The sequence below is a fragment of the Habropoda laboriosa genome, unplaced genomic scaffold (genome assembly GCF_001263275.1).
Source record: "Habropoda laboriosa isolate 0110345459 unplaced genomic scaffold, ASM126327v1 scaffold126, whole genome shotgun sequence".
Taxonomy (NCBI): Eukaryota; Metazoa; Arthropoda; class Insecta; order Hymenoptera; family Apidae; genus Habropoda; species Habropoda laboriosa.
Window position 1 is genome coordinate 2,286,450 of NW_017100288.1, and position 21,542 is coordinate 2,307,991.

The window sequence follows — 21,542 nt, forward strand, 5'->3', positions numbered from 1 at the left end:
TTGAGACTATGGAATCTTAGGGCACTGTTTAGGTGTAATAGAATGAACGCTATTATCGTCGCACAAATACTGCGCATACTGTCTCTGTAATTTATAATCGGATGATAGACCACGTGTCGAAGTTCTGTCTTCCTGGCATCAGCGAAACACTACCCGTCGATCCTTTTTCTTCTTTTTTTTTTTTTATTTTTTCTTTGTACGAGTAATAGTATATATATCTCGTTTAATTTAGCCTCGTTGAAAACGCGAAGACCAAGTGTGATTTTGTATACGCGTTTTAATAGTAGAGGAGAATAGATAGAGAGAAAGAGAGAGAGAGAGTGAGCGAGCGAGCGAGAGAGAGAGAGAGGATCTCTGTCAGGAGACCAGATTGATAAACACGATGTAACAATAGTGCTTCCATGGCAACTCGATCGTGATACAAGTGGCCATATTACTACCGTCACTGTTCCGAACATAGATGTTTTACGTACGTAACACGTTGATAATAAAGTTAATACATGGAACGATTTTATCTCTCTCGTTTTACGTCAATTTTCTTTGTATGCACTGTGTGTTTGGATATTATCGAAATTAATTTCAATTACACGTCTCATTTTTTCTTTTTCGTAAGAGTGAGTTAGTTAGATCGAAGGAATTTTTTCGTTATTCTTCAACTTAGGCCTAAAGCATCCAACATTTCTTCACGGAACATTTCATTTCGAATAAAAGAGATTTTAATGTAGCATCTTGTTTAGAATCGGCTGATCACCTGGGTTAATTGAAATAGACAGTTTTTATCCTTCGTACGCCCGGACCACAGCCACTGTTTGTACATTTCACACGGTCGGGTAGCCATTTTATAATTTTTCTCATTTAATGGATGAAAATCATTTTCGTGATTTTTAATCGCACGAAACGTGTATTTAGAAGATACAATTCGTAAGAAAAGGTTCTTACAATTTTCTTATAGAGAATATTCGACAAAAAAAAAAAACAAAAGAGAAAAGAAAAAGAGAAGAATGGAATGATTTTTCGATAATTTGCGAAGCTTTATAAAGAAGTTACTCAATCAGATAGTATCACTCGTAAATGGTTTACATACATTACTGCGCCGAGCCAATTGTAATTCAGTACTTACGCGCGAATCGTATCGGCTCTTCTCAAGCTAACGACTTCTAGTAATTATTCGAGACATAGTATTTATCATAAATATCCACTTCACACTCATAGCGATAGCATACTGAAAGTAAATATGAGTATCGAGTGTTTTACGATAGTACGTTTATATGATATACAACTGTATAACTCTAACGTAAGATATATTAATTATGGTGAACACACATAGGATGCATGTAATTAATTAACGAGCGCGTGCTTTTGGCGTTGGTAACAATCATCCCCGTCGTCTTGTTAGACGGTGTTTCTGTCTTTACCAACGTTGCGAGCCATCGTAAAAAAAGAAACAGCTTGTCCTTCCAATATAGAAATCAATTGAAAAGAAACAAAGAAAAAACGGAAGCTGAGTGTGGATTAAAATTGATCATGCTGTGAATAGCGAGACGAATAATGGCGCTCAGTACGCGAATATACTCAATATGCTCGTGATGGATTTCTCGGACATTTCTTCTACTTCTTCTTCTTCTTTCTTAATTTTTTTTTTCTCTATTCTTTCTTCTTGTTTTGTTTGTACTCGACTACAATGGCCACAAGTGACAATTATCCGCCCCTGCCCCAACCCCTTTTATTTCTCAGCATAATCCGTTATCGTTTTGCCGCGTATACATAATATGTGATACATAAAAGAAAACGAGCGAGCCGAGGGTACCTCGGTGGTCCCGACTGTATGGAAGTAGGCTAGTTTTGACAGTACGTGCTAGTATAAAGTGTCCTTTTATATGAATAAACGATTTTGTATGTCAAACCTCAATCTATTCTGATTCTCAATTCCCCACCTTCGATAAAAAAAAAAAATACCATTACTCGTAATCAAAGGGTTATAGAATTCGTAACATCTTGTCACACTATCATGTGCAAAAGAGACAAAAAATTATCGGTTCGTTTAATCTTGATAAATTATATATAGTAACATATAACTTACATTTTTCTTCCTTAAAAAGTGATTTCTCGTACCTAAATTCTGGAAATAAAAGTTAATCGCTCGCGTGCAATCATTACTGAAACATTTTTATTTTATGCAGTCATACACTTACATACATGTTGATACACCGTAAACAACTTTATTAAACACGGCCTAATTAAAAACACACACTTCATCCTAATGCTTCCCTTTTTTCTTTCCGTGCTTTTTATGACACACTTTATTTTCGTTGAATTTGATCGTGCTCCAGAACTTCTTCTGCGCGAAATTGTCGTCAGAGTGCATATTTACTTTTTGCGGAGCGGCTATATGCAAATATCGGTATGATTTTTCATTATGTTTCAGCGGCTCCCATTTAGCTTTATCGACGCGTGGCTTGCTAAAATGTTTAAGAAGTCTCCGTTACGAAAGCGTTCAGGTAAGGTTAGGCTAGGTTAGGCTAGTTAATTTATTCACCCCTCAATGGCGAACGATGTGTACAATTTCACGAGAAGGTTTTGCATTTCGATGTCCTTTGGCTTCACGACGTTCGAGAGCCCCGTGGAAAGCACAAGGAATATATCGTCACCATGGCTCACACCTGAGACATTATATTCAATCAATTTGTGTAGTGCAAATATAAGTAATCCACTATTTTTTTTATACATATGGAGAAGTAATAAAAATGAACAAAAGCAAATTCCAACTACATAATACTTTATCGAACTCGAGTCTATGATTTGCCTGAAAAATGAGAAAAAATGCTGTAAAATGACAAGAGTTGTTTTAATAAATGAATCATTAGAGAAATAATAGTGGATATACTTATTTTCATATTAAACATTTCGAACGTCAAATTCATTCGCTATGTTAACAAGGAAATGTGCAAAAGTTACCAAAGTTACGATCAGAATTAGTGAACCCGTCGCTCAAGCTATGCGATGCCCTGTAAGAGTACAAATAAGTCCACACTGGACTCTTGTTACGTTTCGCCTGTAACCTAGCAGCCTTCTCGCAATCGACGGAGAACAATCTGTCTCCGATCATATGTATCAGTGGCATAACAGAGTCTTTGTTAATTTCTTTCGATCCTAAGTAATATTTTCTAATTTTTTCTACCACTGCCTTTTGCTGACTAAGCGGAATAGTGTCGTTACAGTCGAGCAAATACGGTGCAATCTTGTCCCAGTCATCGTTCAACTGCTTCAGCAGTTTATCATCGTTGACAAATTCTAAATAATCGAAATTTTCAAGTTACGATGGAGCAAAGATACAGTTAATGCTTCTATTTAAAAAAGTAAGCAGACCTGCCGCGGGATATAATCCCTCCTCGCTAACTACTCCAGTAATCCATGGAACATCCGTTGCTTCACCTTTAGCGATTACATTGATTGGAGTATCAGAAATGAAAGGATTGTCTCCTTCTTTCTCGACGACTGGTCCGAAAGGAGTGAAAGGATTGTACTTCCAATACTGTGATAGAACATTTGAAAATTGTAGAAAGATTTTCTCAAACGTTTGCAGAAAGGGATAACAACATGGGATTTACCATAAAGTCACCGACAGCTTGAGATATGAGGCGCGCAGGCCGACTTTGTAGACAACTGACCAAACTATATGAATCGTCAGTCGGGCATCCCAGGATTGCTCCTAATTTCTTCGCTTTCTCGGGAGCATTCTCCGTCTGTGGCCAAGGATTAAGCGCTACACCACTTATCGATATGCCTCCTACATAAGATGTGCAACAATATGTGTAAATATTAGAGACAATTACGAGTGAAATTAAATAATAGGAAATAAAAACAGTCTTAATAATGTACTTTGGAAAAGACCCGCGCTCCATTTCGTCAAATAGTGATAATGAACGCTCGAACCACCGGCGCTCATTCCGAAAATCGTGATCTGATTAGGATCACCGCCGAAATTCTTAATATAGTCGTGCACCCAACGCAAAGCTAAGCTCTGATCCTTCAACCCCATATTTCCAGGTACTTCCTTGTCTCCCGTGCTAAGGAAACCTTAAATAATATATTTCTATTAACGAATCTCCCTGCAAATATAGTAATACAGCGATGAGCAACACATGGAACGTCGAAATTTTTGTATGACTCACTTCGATCAATTAAAGACAAAAAGTATTGCGTTTAGGACGATGTATGAAATAATTTTGCAAGATACCGTATAATTCTAATATAGATATGAGAGAAACAATAGTATCGGCTCGTAAAATTTCAAATAATAAAATAAAAATGTACTCATTGTTACCAATGTATAATGAATAAATTAAGCAGCGATGTTAATTTTGAAAGGTGCAGAAACAGCACCTCATCGCTGTAATAAACGTTTCCAACCTATTATCGTTCTCACCAAATGGTCCTAAACGATAATTCACAGTAACAAGCACAACATTGGTATCCATTATGAATGTCTCGTTCGCTTCATTTCCACTAGCAAATTGATGATAACAAATAATTCCACCCTATAAATGAATGATGCTTAAATGAATAAATTAAGCAGAGATGTTAATTTTGAAAGGTGCAGAAACAGAGCACCTCATCGCTGTAATAAACGTTTCCAACCTATTATCGTTCTCACCAAATGGTCCTAAACGATAATTCACAGTGACAAGCACAACATTGGTATCCATTATGAATGTCTCGTTCGCTTCATTTCCACTAGCAAATTGATACGCTCCACCGTGGATCCAAAACATCACTGGTAGCAATTCTTTATTGTTGTTCCTCTCAGGCACGTAAATGTTCAGGTACAGACAGTCCTCACAACCCGTTACTCTTTCTCCGGTTCCCGATATCCCAGACATAAGATACTGAGTGCAAACGGAACTCTTTTTATTCGCGGGTAAGTCTCCTTCCCAGCTCTGCACAGGTTTAGGTGGCTAGAATTTACATATACACTATCAGGTCATAACTGCCATAGTTCGGCAATGGTGAAAGATAATCTCCGAAAATGTATTTAAACCTCCAGAACTTTCAACAAGTTAACAGCTTTTTGTCACATTATTTCGACGTTTGACATGTCAAAAGTATGATTCCCATGTATTATTAGTCTGCGCATGTTATCAGTTGAGTGTTAAGTTGAGTCTTGTCAAGTTAGGTGAATGTTTCATACTAATCAAGATGAACGTGACATTTCAATCCGTCATTTTCTATTACACGACCTAATACTTATCGACTGTCTTTTATCGAACGATTCGAATCTTTGTAAGGATATTGTTCAACGTACTTGGAACCTAAGCTCTCCAACCGGAGGTGCCGCGTAAGGGACGCCCTCGAATGCTCGATACGCTTTACCATTTCGGGACTTCTTATGGTAACCAATTATGCTTCCCAAAGGCGTGTTAACTTTCGGTAACTTTTCATCCTGCAGCGAGGAGTGCACGAGCCCGAGAAAAAGCAAAACAGTCGATATCTTCACCGCGATCATTTTAGGAACTATGATCGAGTCCGTTAGATAATGAGGTTTTTATCAAGTTCCCCGGTACAGTTATGCATATCTAAACATTGGCCAAGTTAATAATACACATTCAGAGCAGTTGTTAACACAGAACCAAGGACACTCGAAATAATGACAGGCCCGTACTATCGACTTTTTACCTGGTGCATGCAGTATTATACTTGTAATAACAGGTCTTATCGATTAAAGTGATCGTGTGTACGTCTAAAAGTCAACGTAAGAATAACAATAACAGATTGCCGCGTCGATACGTCGCGTTATAAAGGAAATGTTTCAGATTTTACTATAGAAGTACTATATATAGATTTCGAGATTTTATTACCGAGTTACTATTGCTAGATTAATGCTAATGAAGTGTGATAATAGACGTTGATGGATAGTTCTAATCTCGTGCAAACAGAGATATCGTGGAATAAAGTGAACGTTCTCGCGTGTCAAATCGAAAGAATGAACGTGCTGAGATTGAGAGAATTAAGCTTATACGCTACTTAAAAACCAACATAGCAAATAAATGTTACAATTTCAGCAGGCGTAAACCTCTTAAGGCTGAAGGCTACCGTAAAGATTAGCATGATTGGTGGTTATTGTTACCAAAGATATAAAAATTCTAGGCAAGATTTGTTACTTTCAAAAATATTATCAGCTGTACTTCATAATACTCCGAACAAAGTACGATAAAATACGGTTTATTGTTTCCTCGTGACCGTGTGGAATGTGAACTTTTATCAGAAAATTTTACGATAAGGCTTGAAAGTTTGAGAAAGTAATTTACTTTATCATAGAAGTGCCAATATATTACAGCATGATATCATGTTAATGTATTTTTTCTCTTAAGTTACAGTTCTTTCGCTTTTGCAAAGTGTGTGTGTGATTTATCTGAGAACACTTAAATATCTCGAAAAATATAGATAACACGGAAAGATTCTCTTAGCGATTCCAACAAATTGCAATTTTTTTACACGCCATCTAGCAAACTAATCTTTCTAACTTCTCGAAAAATCTCAAGTCGTTTGGTCCCGTTTTAAAAAAGTTATACTCTTCAAAAGAGTGTCCGAATATTAGTAAGAGTCACTGTAGGTAGTATTCTGAAAACGTTTTAACGTCAGGTATAAATAGCTTAACACTTTTTTATAGAGACAAATAGAATATCATGAAAAATTTATGATTCCATTTAAAAAGCAAACTTGATCTTCATATATCCTCTACAGATCCACTTACAAAATTCTAGTCATATCGAACAATGTTCCTCTCGACATTCAGCATTTGTTTGAAGCTTTTTCTAATATACTTAACAGTTTTAGAAATATTTCAGCTACTAGTCTTAGGTGCCTCATCCAGTACACCTCGATTATGTCGCACTATATTTAGTTAATCTTTCTGTGATAATATAAATAATTTGAGATGGTCGTAAATGATGTTGATTGTCCATATTTCGCCAATCGAAAGTTGCTATGGTTAAAGATCCTAATCACCATTCCTCTTAGCAAATTTATATATTAAAATACTATTTGTATTATGAAACCTCGTCTGATTCAAATTTGCAAAACTTGAAATTTTCACGAACTGCATAAAAATGTATAATAAATTAACTTCTTCGTTATCTACCAACAAGAATTATTGTATACCTAATCCACTATGCCATTCTATACGTATCCATCTAATTTTTCCTTTTTTGAAATGACAAATGGGAATAAAATTTTAGCGGTGAATAGTTATATACCATTGTTAAAGGAAATAAATGTTTTATTGCAATTTGAGTTCCTTTTTTTAATGATAGATTACTCAATCAGTAAGTTTCACAAAGTTACATATATTTTCTATTACTGCACACGCAACAATTGGGGAAGGGAAAATACATGTGCGTAATTTCGTAATTTAATGCACGTTATTATAAAAAATTGTCTGTTCATCCGAATTTTATAAATTATACGTCATTATAAACAGTATATTGCGGAGAATAATATATTTTCTCCTTAAAAAGGAGATCTTTTTACGCAAATACAAGGAATAAAAATGATTGTACAAAATTTAATATTTAATGCACATACGCACATATATATTTGGATACATTGTCGACAATTTTACTAAATATAGTCTAATTAAGAAAAACTCAATACAAGCTTCATCTTATTGCTCCTCCCCTTCTTCTCCCGGCTATTTTGAACTTATTATATTTTCGTTGAAATTGATCGAGTTCCAGAATTTCTTCTGTGAGAAATTATCGCTGGAGTTCATAGATATGTATTGCGGAGTATCTATTTGCAAATATCGGAATGATTTTTCGTCAGGATTCAGCGGTCTCCAATTAGCGTTACGGACTTGTGGCTTGCTAAAATGTTTAAGAAGTATTCGTTACGAAAGTGTTCGGGTAATAATACTTTAAGTGTCATTTTAATTTATTCACCCGTTAATGGCGAACGATGTGTAGAATTCAAGAAGAAGTTTCTGCATTTCGAGATCCTTTGGATCAGTGGAGGTTGAGAGTAACAAGTCGACAACAAGGTATACATCATCAGTATGGCACACACCTGAGACATTATATTCAATCAATTTGTGTAGTGTAAAAATAAGTAATCAACATATGAAAATGTTACATATGAAAAAATTAAAAAATTATCAAAAGCAAATTCCAACTACTCTACCGAACTCGAGATTATGATTTGCCTAAGAGGTGAGAAGAAAATCTAAAAAATGATACGAGCTATTTCAATAGATAAATCATCAAGGAAATTATACTTAACTTTTAGTTATTTAACATTTAGAACGTCAAATTCGTCCCCTATTTTAACCAGAAAATATGCAAAAATTACCATAATTCTTCTTAGACGGAATGAATAGGTCGCTCAGACTCCTCGTAGCTCTGAAATCGTACTTATACACATACACTGGACTCTTATTAGCTTTCGCCATTAACCTGCAGGCCTTCTCCAAAGGAACACCGAACAGTCGATCTCCAAGCATGTATATCAGAGGCATAGCAGTATCCTCGTTAATTTCGCTGGATCCAAAGTAATGGTTTCTAATTTTGTCTCCTACTTCCTTGCGTTCACTGACCGGAAGAGACTCGTAATAGACAAGTAAATACGGTACAATATTGTCCCAGTTATCGTTTAATTGCTTCATACGTTCCGGATCGCCGATAAGTGCTGAAAAATCGAAATTTGCACCTTACGGATGGAGTAAAGATACAATTAATGCTTCTATTTAAAAAAATTAGCAGACCTGCACCGGGAAATAATCCCTCCTCGCTAACTACTCCACTAATCCATGGAACATCTGCTGCTTCACCTTTAGCGATTATATTGGCAGGATTATCAGAAATGAAAGGATTGTCGCCTCCTTTCTCGACGACTGGTGCGAAAGGAGTGAGAGAAAAGATGAACCAATACTACGATTGAATATTTCAGTATTAGATAAAGAACTTCTTAAGCATTTAAAATAAGGGAAACTAATGTGTGATTTACGAAAAAGTTAGCGGTAGCTTCAGACAGGACATGCGCAGGACGCTTTTGTAGGCAATTGACCAGTTCATCTGAATTGGCAGTCGGGCATCCCACGAGTGCTCCTAATTTCTTCGCTCTCTCGGGAGCCTCATTTGTCAGTGCCCAAGCAGTTTGCGTCACACCACTTATCGATATACCTCCTACATAAAATGTGCAATAACATGTGTAAATATAAAGGAAAATTACGAGTGAAGTTAAATAATAGGAAATAAAAATTCTCTCAATAATGTAAGTACTTTGGAAAAGACCAGCGCTCCATTTCGTCAAATAGTGATAATGAACGCTCACACTACCCGCGCTCACTCCAAAAATCGTGACTTGATTAGGATCACCGCCGAAATTCTTAATATGGTCGTGCACCCAACGCAAAGCCAAACTCTGATCCTTCAACCCCATATTTCCAGGTATTACCTCGTCTCCCGTGCTAAGGAAACCTTAAATAATATATTTGTATTAATGAATCTCCTTGCAAATATAATAATCCAGCGATGAGCAACATATGAAACGCTAAAATTTTGCTACGATCCACTTCGGTCAACTGAAGACAACAATTATTGCGTTTAGCACGATACATGTATAAGGTATGAAATAATATTAAGAAAGATCGTATGGTTTCATTGCAGAGTGTTACAGCTCATGAACTTTTGAATATAAAATTAATATGTGCTTATTGTTACCTATGTAGAAAATAAAAATTCTCACCCTATAAATTAAAAATTTCTAAATTAATAAATTAGATTTAACGATCAGATTTAACTTAATGAATTTGATCGCTGCAAAGAAAGTAACTCATCGCTGTAACAAAGAATTCCAATCTATCATCATTCTCACCAAATAATCCTAAACGATAATTGATAGTGACAAGCACAACATTCTTATCCATTATTACTGTCTCGTCTGCATCATTTCCACTACCAGCCTGAAAAGCTCCTCCGTGGATCCAAACCATCACAGGAAGCAATTTTTCACTGCTATTCCTAACAGGCACGTAAATGTTCAAGAACAGACAATCCTCGCAACCAAAGACTGTATTGTTGCTGCCCGATAGGGCAGCCGGACTATACTGTATGCAAGCGGAACCCTTTTTGTTCGCGGGTAAGTTTCCTCCCCAGCTTTTCACAGGTTGAGGTGGCTAGAATTTTCATATGCATTATTAAGACGTAACTATCATAGTTCGGCAATGGTGAAATTTAATCTCCAAAAAAAGTATTTAAATCTTCAGAACTTTGATCAAAATAACAGTATTTTGTCACATTATGTCAAGGTTTAACATGTAAAAAGTATGATTCCCATGTATTATTAGCCTGCGCACGTCATCAGTTGAGTGTTAAGTCGAGTCTTGTTAAGTTAGGTGAATCTTTCATACTAATCAAGATGAACGTGTCATTTCAATCCGTCATTTTCTATTACACGACCTAATACTTATCTACTGTCTTTTATCGAACGATTCGAATCTTTGTAAGGATATTGTTCAACGTACTTGGAACCTAAGCTTTCCAACCGGAGGTTCTGCGTAAGGGATGCCTTCGTAAGCTTCGTACGCTTTGCCATGTCGAGACGTCCTGAGGAGACCAGTTAAGCTTCCCAATGACGTGTAAACTTTCGGACTCTCTTCATTCTGCAGCGAGAGTTTCACAAGCCCGAGCAGAAGCAAAATAGTCGATATGTTCTTCACGATCATTGTTGCAACTGTGCGCGGATATAGCAGAAACTGAGCTTTTTTTAGAGTTCCCCGGTATATATATACAAAACAATTGCCATGTTAAACACCATGCTTACAGAACTATTAGTTACGTAAATGCAGAAACACACAAAGAAAATATTCGCGCATAACTATTTATTATAACATGTCTTATCAGTTAAAGAAATCGCGTGTACGCTCAAGTGTCTTAGAAAAAGTAGAAATGAGTGATTTCCGTGTCGACGCAAAGAGTTACGTAAAGAGATAATGTTGCATGATTAATGCTATTAAAGCGTGATAATAGACGTTGATAGATAGTTATAATCTCATGATAATAGAGATATCAAGAAATAAAAGAACGTTCACACGTGTCAGGTCAATTGAATGAACGTGATAGTGTTGAGATTGAGAGAACTGCAGATCGAAATTATTGGATGAAGAGGAGGAATTATTAGAAGTAGAAGTGGCAAAATTATAGTGTGGAACTACATATACATATAGTATAGGATATTGTTTATACGTTAGAGTAAATTGAATAAAATTTACATCAATAAACATTTCAGTAAAACAATTATTTCTAAATAAACACTAAAATACTAAATATAATCGTTTCAATAAACAAAAAAAATTGCAATAAACATTTAAGTTTACATCATCCAACTAACACGTTCATTTAGGTGAAACATTTTAATGCTTTTAATTATAGGTAGGTATTATGTATTATTTTTTTTATCGGGTCTTCTTTCTAGAAAATGGGAAAATATACATGTCTTTTTTATTTTCAATAATTGTAGTCGTTTAAATAACGTTTTTTTAAAGAAACTATAATAATTCTTTTCATGAAAAACCATCCCAATTTCAATAGTGACTATAAATTATTCTATAGCTCTCCAATTCTTCAGAAAACGTATATCATGGTGCATTCCAGAATATCTGTTCTATATGTTAGCATAAATGAATTATCCGAAACTATTATTTGTATAATAGAAACTGATAATGTTAAAGCAGTAAAATCTAAGAAATAATTAAAAATGTTGCGGTTACTATAAAAGCTGAATAAATAAATGCACTAAACGTAAATCAGTTGCAAATGCAATTAGAGTGATCTCGCATCCGATTATTTTCAATCGATTTTCATTTCGTTATTTCCACTCCTTCTAACAATTAAACTTGTACGCCATTTAAAAACCAACAGAGAAAGTAAATGTTACAATTTCAGGAAGAATAAATTTTGTAAGGCTGAACGTTATCGCAAAGATAACATAATTGATGGTTACTGTGATCGAAGATGTAGATATTCAAAGCAAGCATCATTATTTCTAAACGTACTATCAACTATCCTTCATAATATTCCTGACGAAGTATTATACTTACTGTAATACACAGGTTATCGTTTCCTCGTGATCGCGTGAAATGTGCACTTGTCAGACAATTTTGTGATAAAAAGTGAATATTTGAGAAACTAATTTACTTTATCATGAAAGTGGCAATATTTTACAGTATAATTTCACGTTGATGTATTTTTTCTCATAAGTTACACTTCTTCAGGTTTTCAAAATATATACCCTTTATGTCACACTATATTTTCTCCATGTATAATTGATCTTCTTCGTAAATATCGACTGTGCTCCAAAAGAACGCTATTGCAATGTACGGAGCTGAACCGAAATATTGGTGTCAAGTATTGCGATTATCGCGGACCCCTACAATTTTCTCAGGTTTATCTCTCGAATAACGAAAGTAACAACCGATTATCGAGTAACAATCAGAAACCAAAATAACTCATGTAGGACCACTAATAATCTCCTTGTATGGAAATCTTGGTAGATCCCCACCCAGTCCTAGGAGTATATAAACTCTCCGATTCTGATCCTCTGGAGCAGAACTGAGAATTGCGTATTAGAGATTTTTTGAAAATTTTTCTGCACAATTACTTATGCAATTAACAAAAGTTGGTAAATTAGCTGAGACAATAGGCACAACTCCTACTAAGGCAAAAATTATATAAAAAAAAAAAGAAAGAATCCTCTAGAGCAGAACTGAAACGTTACTAGTAACGTTACGTTCGTCATGAGTCGGCTGCATTCAGTGAGATCTGGCTCAAATTTCCATTCGAATCATCAGTAAACTCTATAGAATCCGCGAGTTCGGTTGAAATTCTATTCGGTAAATTCTCTAATACACGTTTTTATAAAAAATTGTCTGTCCAATCTGTTTTATAAAAATTAAACAGTAAATTACGGAGAATAATATATTTTCTTCTTAAAAGGGAGATCTTTTTACATAAATACAAGGAATAAAAATGATTGTACAAAATTTGATATTTAATGCACATACGCACATATATTTGGATACATCGTCAACAATTTTATTAAATACAGCCTAATTAAGAAAAACACAACACACACTTCATCCTAATGCTTCTCTTTTTTCTTTTCGAGCACTTTTTGACATACTTTATTTTCGTTGAAATTGATCGAGTTCCAGAATTTCCTCTGCGCGAAATTATCGTTAGAGTCCATAGATATGTTTTGCGGATTATCTATGTGCAAATATCGGAAGCATTTTCCATCAGATTTCAACGGTTTCCAAATAGCGTTACCGACATGTGGCTTGCTAAAATGTTTAAGAAGTCTTCGTTACGAAATCGTTCAGGTAATAATACCGTAAGTGTCATTTTAATTTATTCACCCCTCAATGGCGAACGATGTGTAGAATTCAAGAAGAAGTTTCTGCATTTTGAGGTCCTCTGACTTCGTGGTGGCCAAGACCGTTGTGTCCGTCACCAAGAGTGTATCGTCACTATGACATGTACCTAAGGCATTATATTCAATCGAATTATGTAATGTAAATATAAGTAATCCGCTATCTTTCTTATACGTATAAAAAAGTAATTAAAATGATCAAAAGCAAATTCCAATTACTCTACCAAACTCGAGTCTATGATTTGCCAAAGTGGTGAGGAAGAAATTCTAAAAAATGATCCGAGTTTTTTTTAATAAATGAATCCTTTGAGAGGTAATAATGGATGTGCTTCTTTGTATACTTAACATTTCGGACGTCAAATTCGTCCGCTACTTTAACCAGAAAATATGCAAATAATTACCGAAGTGTTGAGTAGAGTGACTGAGCGTCTCGCTAAAGCTAGTCCATGCCCTGTACGAGTACAAATAAAACCATACTGGACTCTTGTTATACTTCGCCTGTAACTTGGCAGCATTCGCGCCATTAGCACTGAACAATCGATCTCCAATCATGTATATCAGTGGCATGACAGAGTCTTTGTTAATTTCGCTGGATCCCAAGTAATGCTTCCTAGCTTTTTCTGCTACCTCTTTGTACTCCCTAACCGGAAGAGAGTCATAATAGTTAAGCAAATACGGTGCAATATTGTCCCAGTCATCGTTTAACTGCTTCAGAAGTCCATCATTGGTGATAAATTCTGAATAATCCAAATTTTCATCTTACGATGGAGTAAAGACACAATTAATGCTTCTATTTAAAAAAATTAGCAGACCTGCACCGGGGAATAATCCCTCCTCGCTAACTACTCCAGTAATCCATGGAACATCTGCTGCTTCACCTTTAGCGATTATATTGGCAGGAGTATCAGAAATGAAAGGATTGTCGCCTCCTTTCTCGACGACTGGTGCGAAAGGAGCGACAGGAGTGTCCAACCAATACTATGATTGAATACTTAAATATTGTACCAAGATCATCTTAAACGTTTAAAACAGGAGAAACTAATACTGTATTTACCAAAATCTTAGAAGTAGCTTCAGCTATTAGACGCGCAGGACGATTTTGTAGACAATTGACCATTTCCTCTGAACTGGCTGTCGAGCATCCCATGACGGATCCTAATTTTTTCGCTATCTCGGGAGACTTCTTTGACAGTGCCCAAGGATCGAGCGCTACACCACTGATCGATATACCTCCTACATAAAGTGTGCATTATGTGCAAATGTAAAGGAAAAGTACGAGCTAAATACATAGGAAATTAATAGGAAATAAAAAGTCTCTCAATAATGTAAGTACTTTGGAAAAGACCAGCGCTCCAGTTTGACAAATACTGATAATGAACGCTCGCACTACCCGCGCTCACTCCAAAAATCGTGACTTGATTAGGATCACCGCCGAAATTCTTAATATGGTCGTGCACCCAACGCAAAGCCAAGCTCTGATCCTTCAATCCCATATTTCCAGGTACTTCCTTGTCTCCCGTGCTAAGGAAACCTTAAATAAAATATTAGTCTTAACGAATCACCGTCTCAATATAATAAATCAGTGATGAGCTGCACGCACTGTATGAAATAACTTTCAGTAACATAAAACAATAGTATCGGGTCGTAAACTTTCAGATAATAAAATTAAAATGTACTCATTGTTACTTGTCAAGATAATAAATAACTACGCCCTCTAAATTAACAAATTAAGCTTTTAAGGTTGAAGTTTGCAACGTTTTCAATTTTTACCGCTGCGAAAAAAAGTAGCTCATCACTGCAATAAACGATTTCAATCTATTATCATACTTACCGAATGCTCCTAAACGATAATTCATCGTTACAAACACAACTTCATTTTCTATTATTAGTGTCTCGTTTGCTTCATTTCCACTACCATACAGAAAGGCTCCACCGTGAATCCAAAACATCACAGGTAGCAATTTTTCACTGTCCTTCCTAGCAGGCACGTAAATGTTCAGGTACAGACAGTCCTCACAACCCAAGACTCTATCTTCGGTAGGTGCAACGGCAGCCAAAGTATACTGCGTGCAAACGGAACCCTTTTTCGTCGCGGACAAATCTCCTCCCCAGCTTTTCACAGGTTGAGGTGGCTAGAATTTCCAGATACACTATCAGGTCATAACTGCCATAGTTCGGCAATGGTGAAATTTAATCTCCAAAACTGTATTTAAATCTCCAGAACTTTGAACAAATTAACAGCTTTTTGTCACATTATTTCGAGGTTTGACATGTCAAAAGTACGATTCCCATGTATTATTAGCCTGCACATGTCGTCAGTTGAGTGTTAAGTTGGGTCTTGTTAAGTTAGGTGAATGTTTCATACTAATCAAGATGAACCTTGAAAATTTTCTATTGTATAATCTAATACCGATCTACCGCCTTTTGTCGAACGATTTGAATCTTCGTAACGCTGTAGTTGAACATACTTGGAACCGAAGTTTTCCAACCGGGGGTTCTGCGTAAGGGATGCCTTCGTAAGCTTCGTACATTTTACCATGTAGAGACGTCTTATAGTAACCAGTTATGCATCCCAGTGTCGTGTTAACTTTCGGGCTCTCTTCATCCTGCAGCGAGAGGTTCACAAGCCCGAGCAAAAGCAAAAGTGTCGATATGTTCTTCACGATCATTTTTGAAACTGTGCGCGAATGTAGCATAAAGTGAGCTATTTAAACAGCTCCCTAATATGTATGTATCTAAACAATTGCCAAGTTAATACCACGCTTTGCCAAGGATACTCGAAAAAAATTCCGCGAATAATTATATGTATTATAACATATCTTATCAGTTAAAGAGATCGCATGTACGTCTAACAGTCTTAGAAAAAGTGGCAATGAGTGAATTCCGCGTCGACACAGAATTACGTAGAAAGATAATGTTGCAAAATTAATGCTAATAAAGCGTGATGATAGACGTTGATAAATAGTTATAATCTCATATAAACCATATCAAGGAGTAAAGAGAACATTGTTGCGTGTCAAGTCAAATGAATGAACATGGTGATGTTGAGATTGAGAGAAATGTATGGGGAAATGATTGCCAGGAATTAAGCTTATGTCATTTGTATACCAACATAGCAAATAAATGTTACAATTGCAACGTGTGTAAACATTTTAAGGCTGAAAGTTACTGTAAAGATTAGTATAATTGGTGGTTACTGTGATCGGAAATATAAAAGTTCAAGGCAGGCTTCTTTACTTCGAAACATAGTATTAACTATACTTCATCGTATTCCTGACGAAGTACTGTAATATGTTATTCGCGTCTTTGCGATCGTGTGGAATGTGAACTTGTCAGAAAATTTTTCGATAAGGCGTAAAAATTTGAAGAACTAATTTACTTTATCCTGAAAGTGTGAATATTTTACAACGTAATTTCGTGTTACTATATTCCTTCACTTATAGATACACTTCTTTCGGTTTTGCAAATATACACCGATTAAGTCGCACCATATTTGCTCGATATTTTTTGTGATAATTGATCTTTTTCATAAATATGGATTGTGCTCCAAAAATCTTTTTCAGCAAAATTTCGACTAGATTCCATGCTTATACTTGTCAGATTTGCTATGTGCAAATAACGAAAGTCTTGATCAGAATTCAATGGTTCCCATTTAGCGTGACCAATATTTGGTATTCTAAAAAATTGCAGAACTCTTTGTTACGAAAATGCATAATAATGCTTATAATATGTCCCAAAACATTTTACCCTTCAATAGCAAATGATGTGTAAAAATCAATTAAATATTCTTGCATTTTTAAATCATCTGGTTTCGTAGTATTCGATATAGTCTTGTCAAGCACAAGGAATAGATCATCACCGTGGCTTACACCTGATACAATAAATTTGATCACATTATTTCAAACGTTAAATTTCTTCCCTATTTCAAGCAGAAAGCATAATAATATTACCGAAGTTTTTGTTAGAACCGCTCATTGCTTCGCTAAAACTGTGCTGTGCTCTATACGAGTAATAATAGGTCCACACTGGACTTTTGTTAACTTTCGCTTGCAATCTAGAAGCTTTTTCAAAACCAACGCCAAAACTCCGATCTCCAATCATATGTATTAAAGTCATAACCGTGTCACTATCAATCTTTTCACGTCCAAAATAAAATTCTCTAATTTTTTCTGCGACCTGTTTGTGCTCTTTAAGCGGAATAGAATCGTTGAAATTAAGAATATACGGTGCAAGGTCGTCCCAATTATCATTCAACTCTTTCAGAAGGTTGTCATTAGCAACATATTCTGTGAAAAATAATCTTTCAGTTACAAAATGGAGGAAAAAGATATTTATCCCTTGTGGTAACAAACCAAACCTGCGGAAGGATATAATCCTTCTTCGCTAACGATTCCAGTAATCCATGGTACATCTAGAACATCTCCTGAACTGATAATTTCAATTGGAGGACGATTTATAAAAGGATTAGATCCTTGTTTTTCAACGACTGGTCCGAAAGGTGTGGCAGGATTGTATAGCCAATGCTACAATTGAAGGTTCACATTTAACATCACGATCTTATAATCAAATATGCAGAGAGAATGCTTGGAAAGAAATACAGTAAATTCTCTACAAGAATCAGTAAGTTTGGATTCTACAAGTGACAGTATAGAAGGTCCTACGCCTAGATCTGCGTCATTGCTGCGTCCATATTATCTCGCTCGCAGTCAGTCAAGCGTGTAACGCTACACCAGTCGGTTTTTTTAACATGTTGGTGAGATTTTTCTGATGAAAATGATATCAAACACGATATAATTTGAACAACATTTACTTATTAACACGTTCACTGTCACGCCAGATTTACAGGTTGCTGTCAGGCGGCCACAAGAAAATACATTTTAAGCATAGGATTATAGTATTATGCTTAGCTAGCTATGACGTTCAAAGTTTTTAGTTGACAACATTTATTTTATTTTAATTATTCTAAAAATTTGAGGCACTCCAGTCACTGATGACCATCATGGCCATATCGAGGAAACAATCTAACGTTAAAACTTATTGAGTGATTAATTTAATTTCATAATATACCGCTTTAGCGAGCCACCGTTTGGTTGCCAATTGTTTATCACATAGTCGGCCTACCTCCACGTAAAAAAAAAAAAAAATAGTATTTACTAAAATTCAAAAATTCTCGTATAAATTCCGAAAATAGATTATTAATTACGGTAAACTACTGAGACGGTTTAATTTAGGGTGGGCATAGTGCACTCGTTCCAAATCAGCTCACAATATACAATAATAAATCAACTAACTACTTAACATGCAATTCGTGCAAATTCGTTGGATGGTAAATTATTAGTAAACAAAATTCAATATCAGAGAAAATATATGAAAAATTTCAAATTAATTTCAATTGCTGGAAGAAAAGTAACGAAAAGGCAACCTCTCAAAGTCATTTCAATATCCTATTCGACAAGTCTGAAGAACAACGATGACTAAAATTCAAATGTTTATTTCCCTAAACCTTCAAAATAATTTCGAAATATTTTATTCGAAGCGGAGTATTCCAAGTCAGTATCGATTATTGAAGAAATTATTTGATTGTATTTAAAAAATATTTAAGGAGAATATTTAAAGTCTGATATTAAATGTCTAGCAAGTACCAGTAATTGGTAAAATGATTTATATTTGTTTTAAAAGGAAAATTTCTAATAGGTATTAGTTAAAATGAATTGTTATTCAGTCTATTGTATTGAAATTCTAACTGATTCTAATGTATACAAGTGTTACAAGAAGGCTGAGTGTGTACAGGGTGGACATAGGCTAGCTAGTAGCCCCCGACCACTCTATGAACTTTAACGTCTATACTCGAAAGTGTATCGTCAACACTAACACGTTACCCAGATTATCCAAAAATTGAAAAATTTACTTTTAAAGTTGAACATTCTACGGTGTTTCGAGAGATTTGATAATCATAGTCGAACCTTAAACGAACGTTCAAACGAAGAAAATTTTCAAAAATCATTTCGTATGTTATTAATCGATAAAACAAAAATTCATTGTTGAAAAATAAATATTTCCTGAAAATCTTCATCTTCCATACAAGATTCAAGATTTTCCCTAATTAAGAGTAATTTCAAAAGATTATCTGTATAAGCTATTATTTCAATACGCGATGCACTGACTCTAGTATTTACTAAAATTCAAAAATTCTCGTATAAATTCCGAAAATAGATTATTAATTACGGTAAACTACTGAGACGGTTTAATTAAGGGTGGGCATGGTGCTGCTTTAGTTTGAAATGATTTATAAACACATAATTAACAGAGGAAAAACCGTGAAACGGCAAAACGTCTACATTCTAATTGTTATAACATGTAAACAGAACTTTAAATTTAGTGTAAACAGAAAAAATATATAATACAATTTATTTCACGGTATTGCAACAAATAAACGTTGAATCAATATTTAATTCGTATAAAAACAATTATTTAACGTAATAATTTTACCTTCACTATGGCTATTTTTAATCTACGACCACAGGTCAACCTGATTTCTAATCCTTACGAACTTTAAATTCAGTCTAAACTGAGAAAATATATAATACAATTTATTTCACGGTATTGCAACAAACAAACGTTGAATAGATTCTTAATTCGTATAGAAACATTTATTTAAAATAATAATTTCACCTTCACTATGGCTATTTTAAATTTACGACCAAGGGTCAACCTGATTTTTAATCCTCCGAACTTGATTTCACAACGAGAAAGTAATAAGATCGTTGAAACGTACTTATTTGTCAAAGAAACTTGCAAAAATGTATAAATAATAATATGTAATGTTTTAACAAATTTTTGGAAGTATAAATTAATAATAAAATTGTGAAAATTAATAAATTATACGTTATTATAACATTAATAGAATTATGACTAAACCGAAGTTCGAAGTCGAGTATTTAAAGTCTGATATTACGTGCCTAGCGAGTGCCGGTAATTGTTAAAATTTGTTTAATAATTAGTAATAGAAATTCTAATTGATTCTAATGTATACAAGTGTTACAAGAAGGCTGAGTGTGTACAGGGTGGACATAGACTAGCTAGTAGCCCCCGACCACTCTATTCACATCTCAGAACCTTCAGGTCAAAATACGCCGCGAAGTGTCTAGGGCCCAGTATAAAGGGTAAATGATTTCGCGGGACATCGGCGGGTCCTTATATACCTGCGGTACCCTCTCCCCAAAGTCATTAGCAAAATCGTCGGTTAGGTCAGGCGGGAAATTTTCGCGGGAGATTTTCGCGGGAGATTTCCGATATCGTAACACGGTATAATTTATCAATTTTCACAATTTTATTAAAAATTTATACTTCCGACAATTTGTTATAACATTGCATATAACAATTTATACGTTTTTACAATATTCTTCAATGGAAACATAGGTTTTAGCGTTCTCGTTACTTACTCGTGGTTAAATTAATTTCGTAGGGATTAAAAATCAGGTTGACCTGTGGTCGTAGATTAAAAATAACCATAGTACAGCTAAATTTATCGTGTTAAATAATTCTTCTTACACGAATGAAAAATGTATTCAACGTTTGCTTGTTACAATACCATGAAATAAATTATATTACACATTTTCTCTATTCACACTGAATTTAAAGATTATAACGATTAAAAATCAAGTTGACCTGTGGTCATTTATCAAGAATAATCATAATAAAGCTGAAATTATTGTGTTAAATAATTTTTTTAATACGAATTAGGAATTTATTCAACGTTTGCTTGTTACAATACCATGAAATAAATTATATTATACGTTTTCTATATTTACACTAAATTTATCGTTCTATTCTAACAAGCAAACGTTGAATAAATTCCTAATTCGTATTAAAAAAATTATTTAACACAATAATTTCAGCTTTATTATGATTATTCTTGATAAATGACCACAGGTCAACTTGATTTTTAATCGTTATAATCTTTAAATTCAGTGTGAATAGAGAAAATGTGTAATATAATTCATTTCACGACACTAAAACAAACAAACGTTGAATACATACAAATGTAACGATAGAAATTATTGCAATAATGCGTAATGCAATTGAAAAATTGAAAGAATCAAAAGAAAAAACGCGAATTC

General features: G+C 34.7%; 3 protein-coding genes across 3 annotated transcripts in view; all 3 read right to left on the reverse strand.

Moving 5' to 3' along the window:
• Positions 1–2,257: 2,257 nt before the first annotated feature.
• On the reverse strand, positions 2,258–5,743 carry LOC108573718 (venom carboxylesterase-6-like). The gene is made up of 8 exons (XM_017936191.1): positions 5,303–5,743; positions 4,655–4,955; positions 3,880–4,077; positions 3,609–3,787; positions 3,367–3,532; positions 2,956–3,291; positions 2,537–2,660; positions 2,258–2,459 (listed from the first exon to the last, which is right to left on the reverse strand). Exons 1-8 carry the CDS (start codon positions 5,501–5,503, stop codon positions 2,258–2,260), a joined length of 1,707 nt encoding a protein of 568 aa, XP_017791680.1. The 5' UTR covers positions 5,504–5,743.
• A 1,928-nt stretch (positions 5,744–7,671) lies between these two features.
• LOC108573719 lies at positions 7,672–16,091 on the reverse strand. Its single transcript, XM_017936192.1, has 16 exons — positions 15,891–16,091; positions 15,254–15,554; positions 14,756–14,953; positions 14,477–14,655; positions 14,235–14,400; positions 13,824–14,159; positions 13,409–13,532; positions 13,174–13,333; positions 10,517–10,777; positions 9,868–10,168; positions 9,273–9,470; positions 8,998–9,176; positions 8,756–8,921; positions 8,344–8,679; positions 7,938–8,061; positions 7,672–7,862 (listed from the first exon to the last, which is right to left on the reverse strand). The coding sequence occupies exons 1-16, from the start codon at positions 16,089–16,091 to the stop codon at positions 7,688–7,690; spliced, it is 3,405 nt and encodes a 1,134-aa protein (XP_017791681.1). The 3' UTR covers positions 7,672–7,687.
• Positions 16,092–16,899: 808 nt separating this feature from the next.
• The window catches only part of LOC108573721 (venom carboxylesterase-6-like), an 8,875-nt gene continuing 4,232 nt past the window's right edge, over positions 16,900–21,542 (reverse strand). Inside the window, exons 5-8 of the mRNA XM_017936193.1 lie at positions 17,780–17,945; positions 17,373–17,708; positions 17,170–17,293; positions 16,900–17,098 (exon numbers count right to left, since the gene is read on the reverse strand). Of these exons, the coding sequence (XP_017791682.1) occupies positions 16,900–17,098; positions 17,170–17,293; positions 17,373–17,708; positions 17,780–17,945 (825 nt within the window). The remainder of the gene's footprint in view (positions 17,099–17,169; positions 17,294–17,372; positions 17,709–17,779; positions 17,946–21,542) is intronic.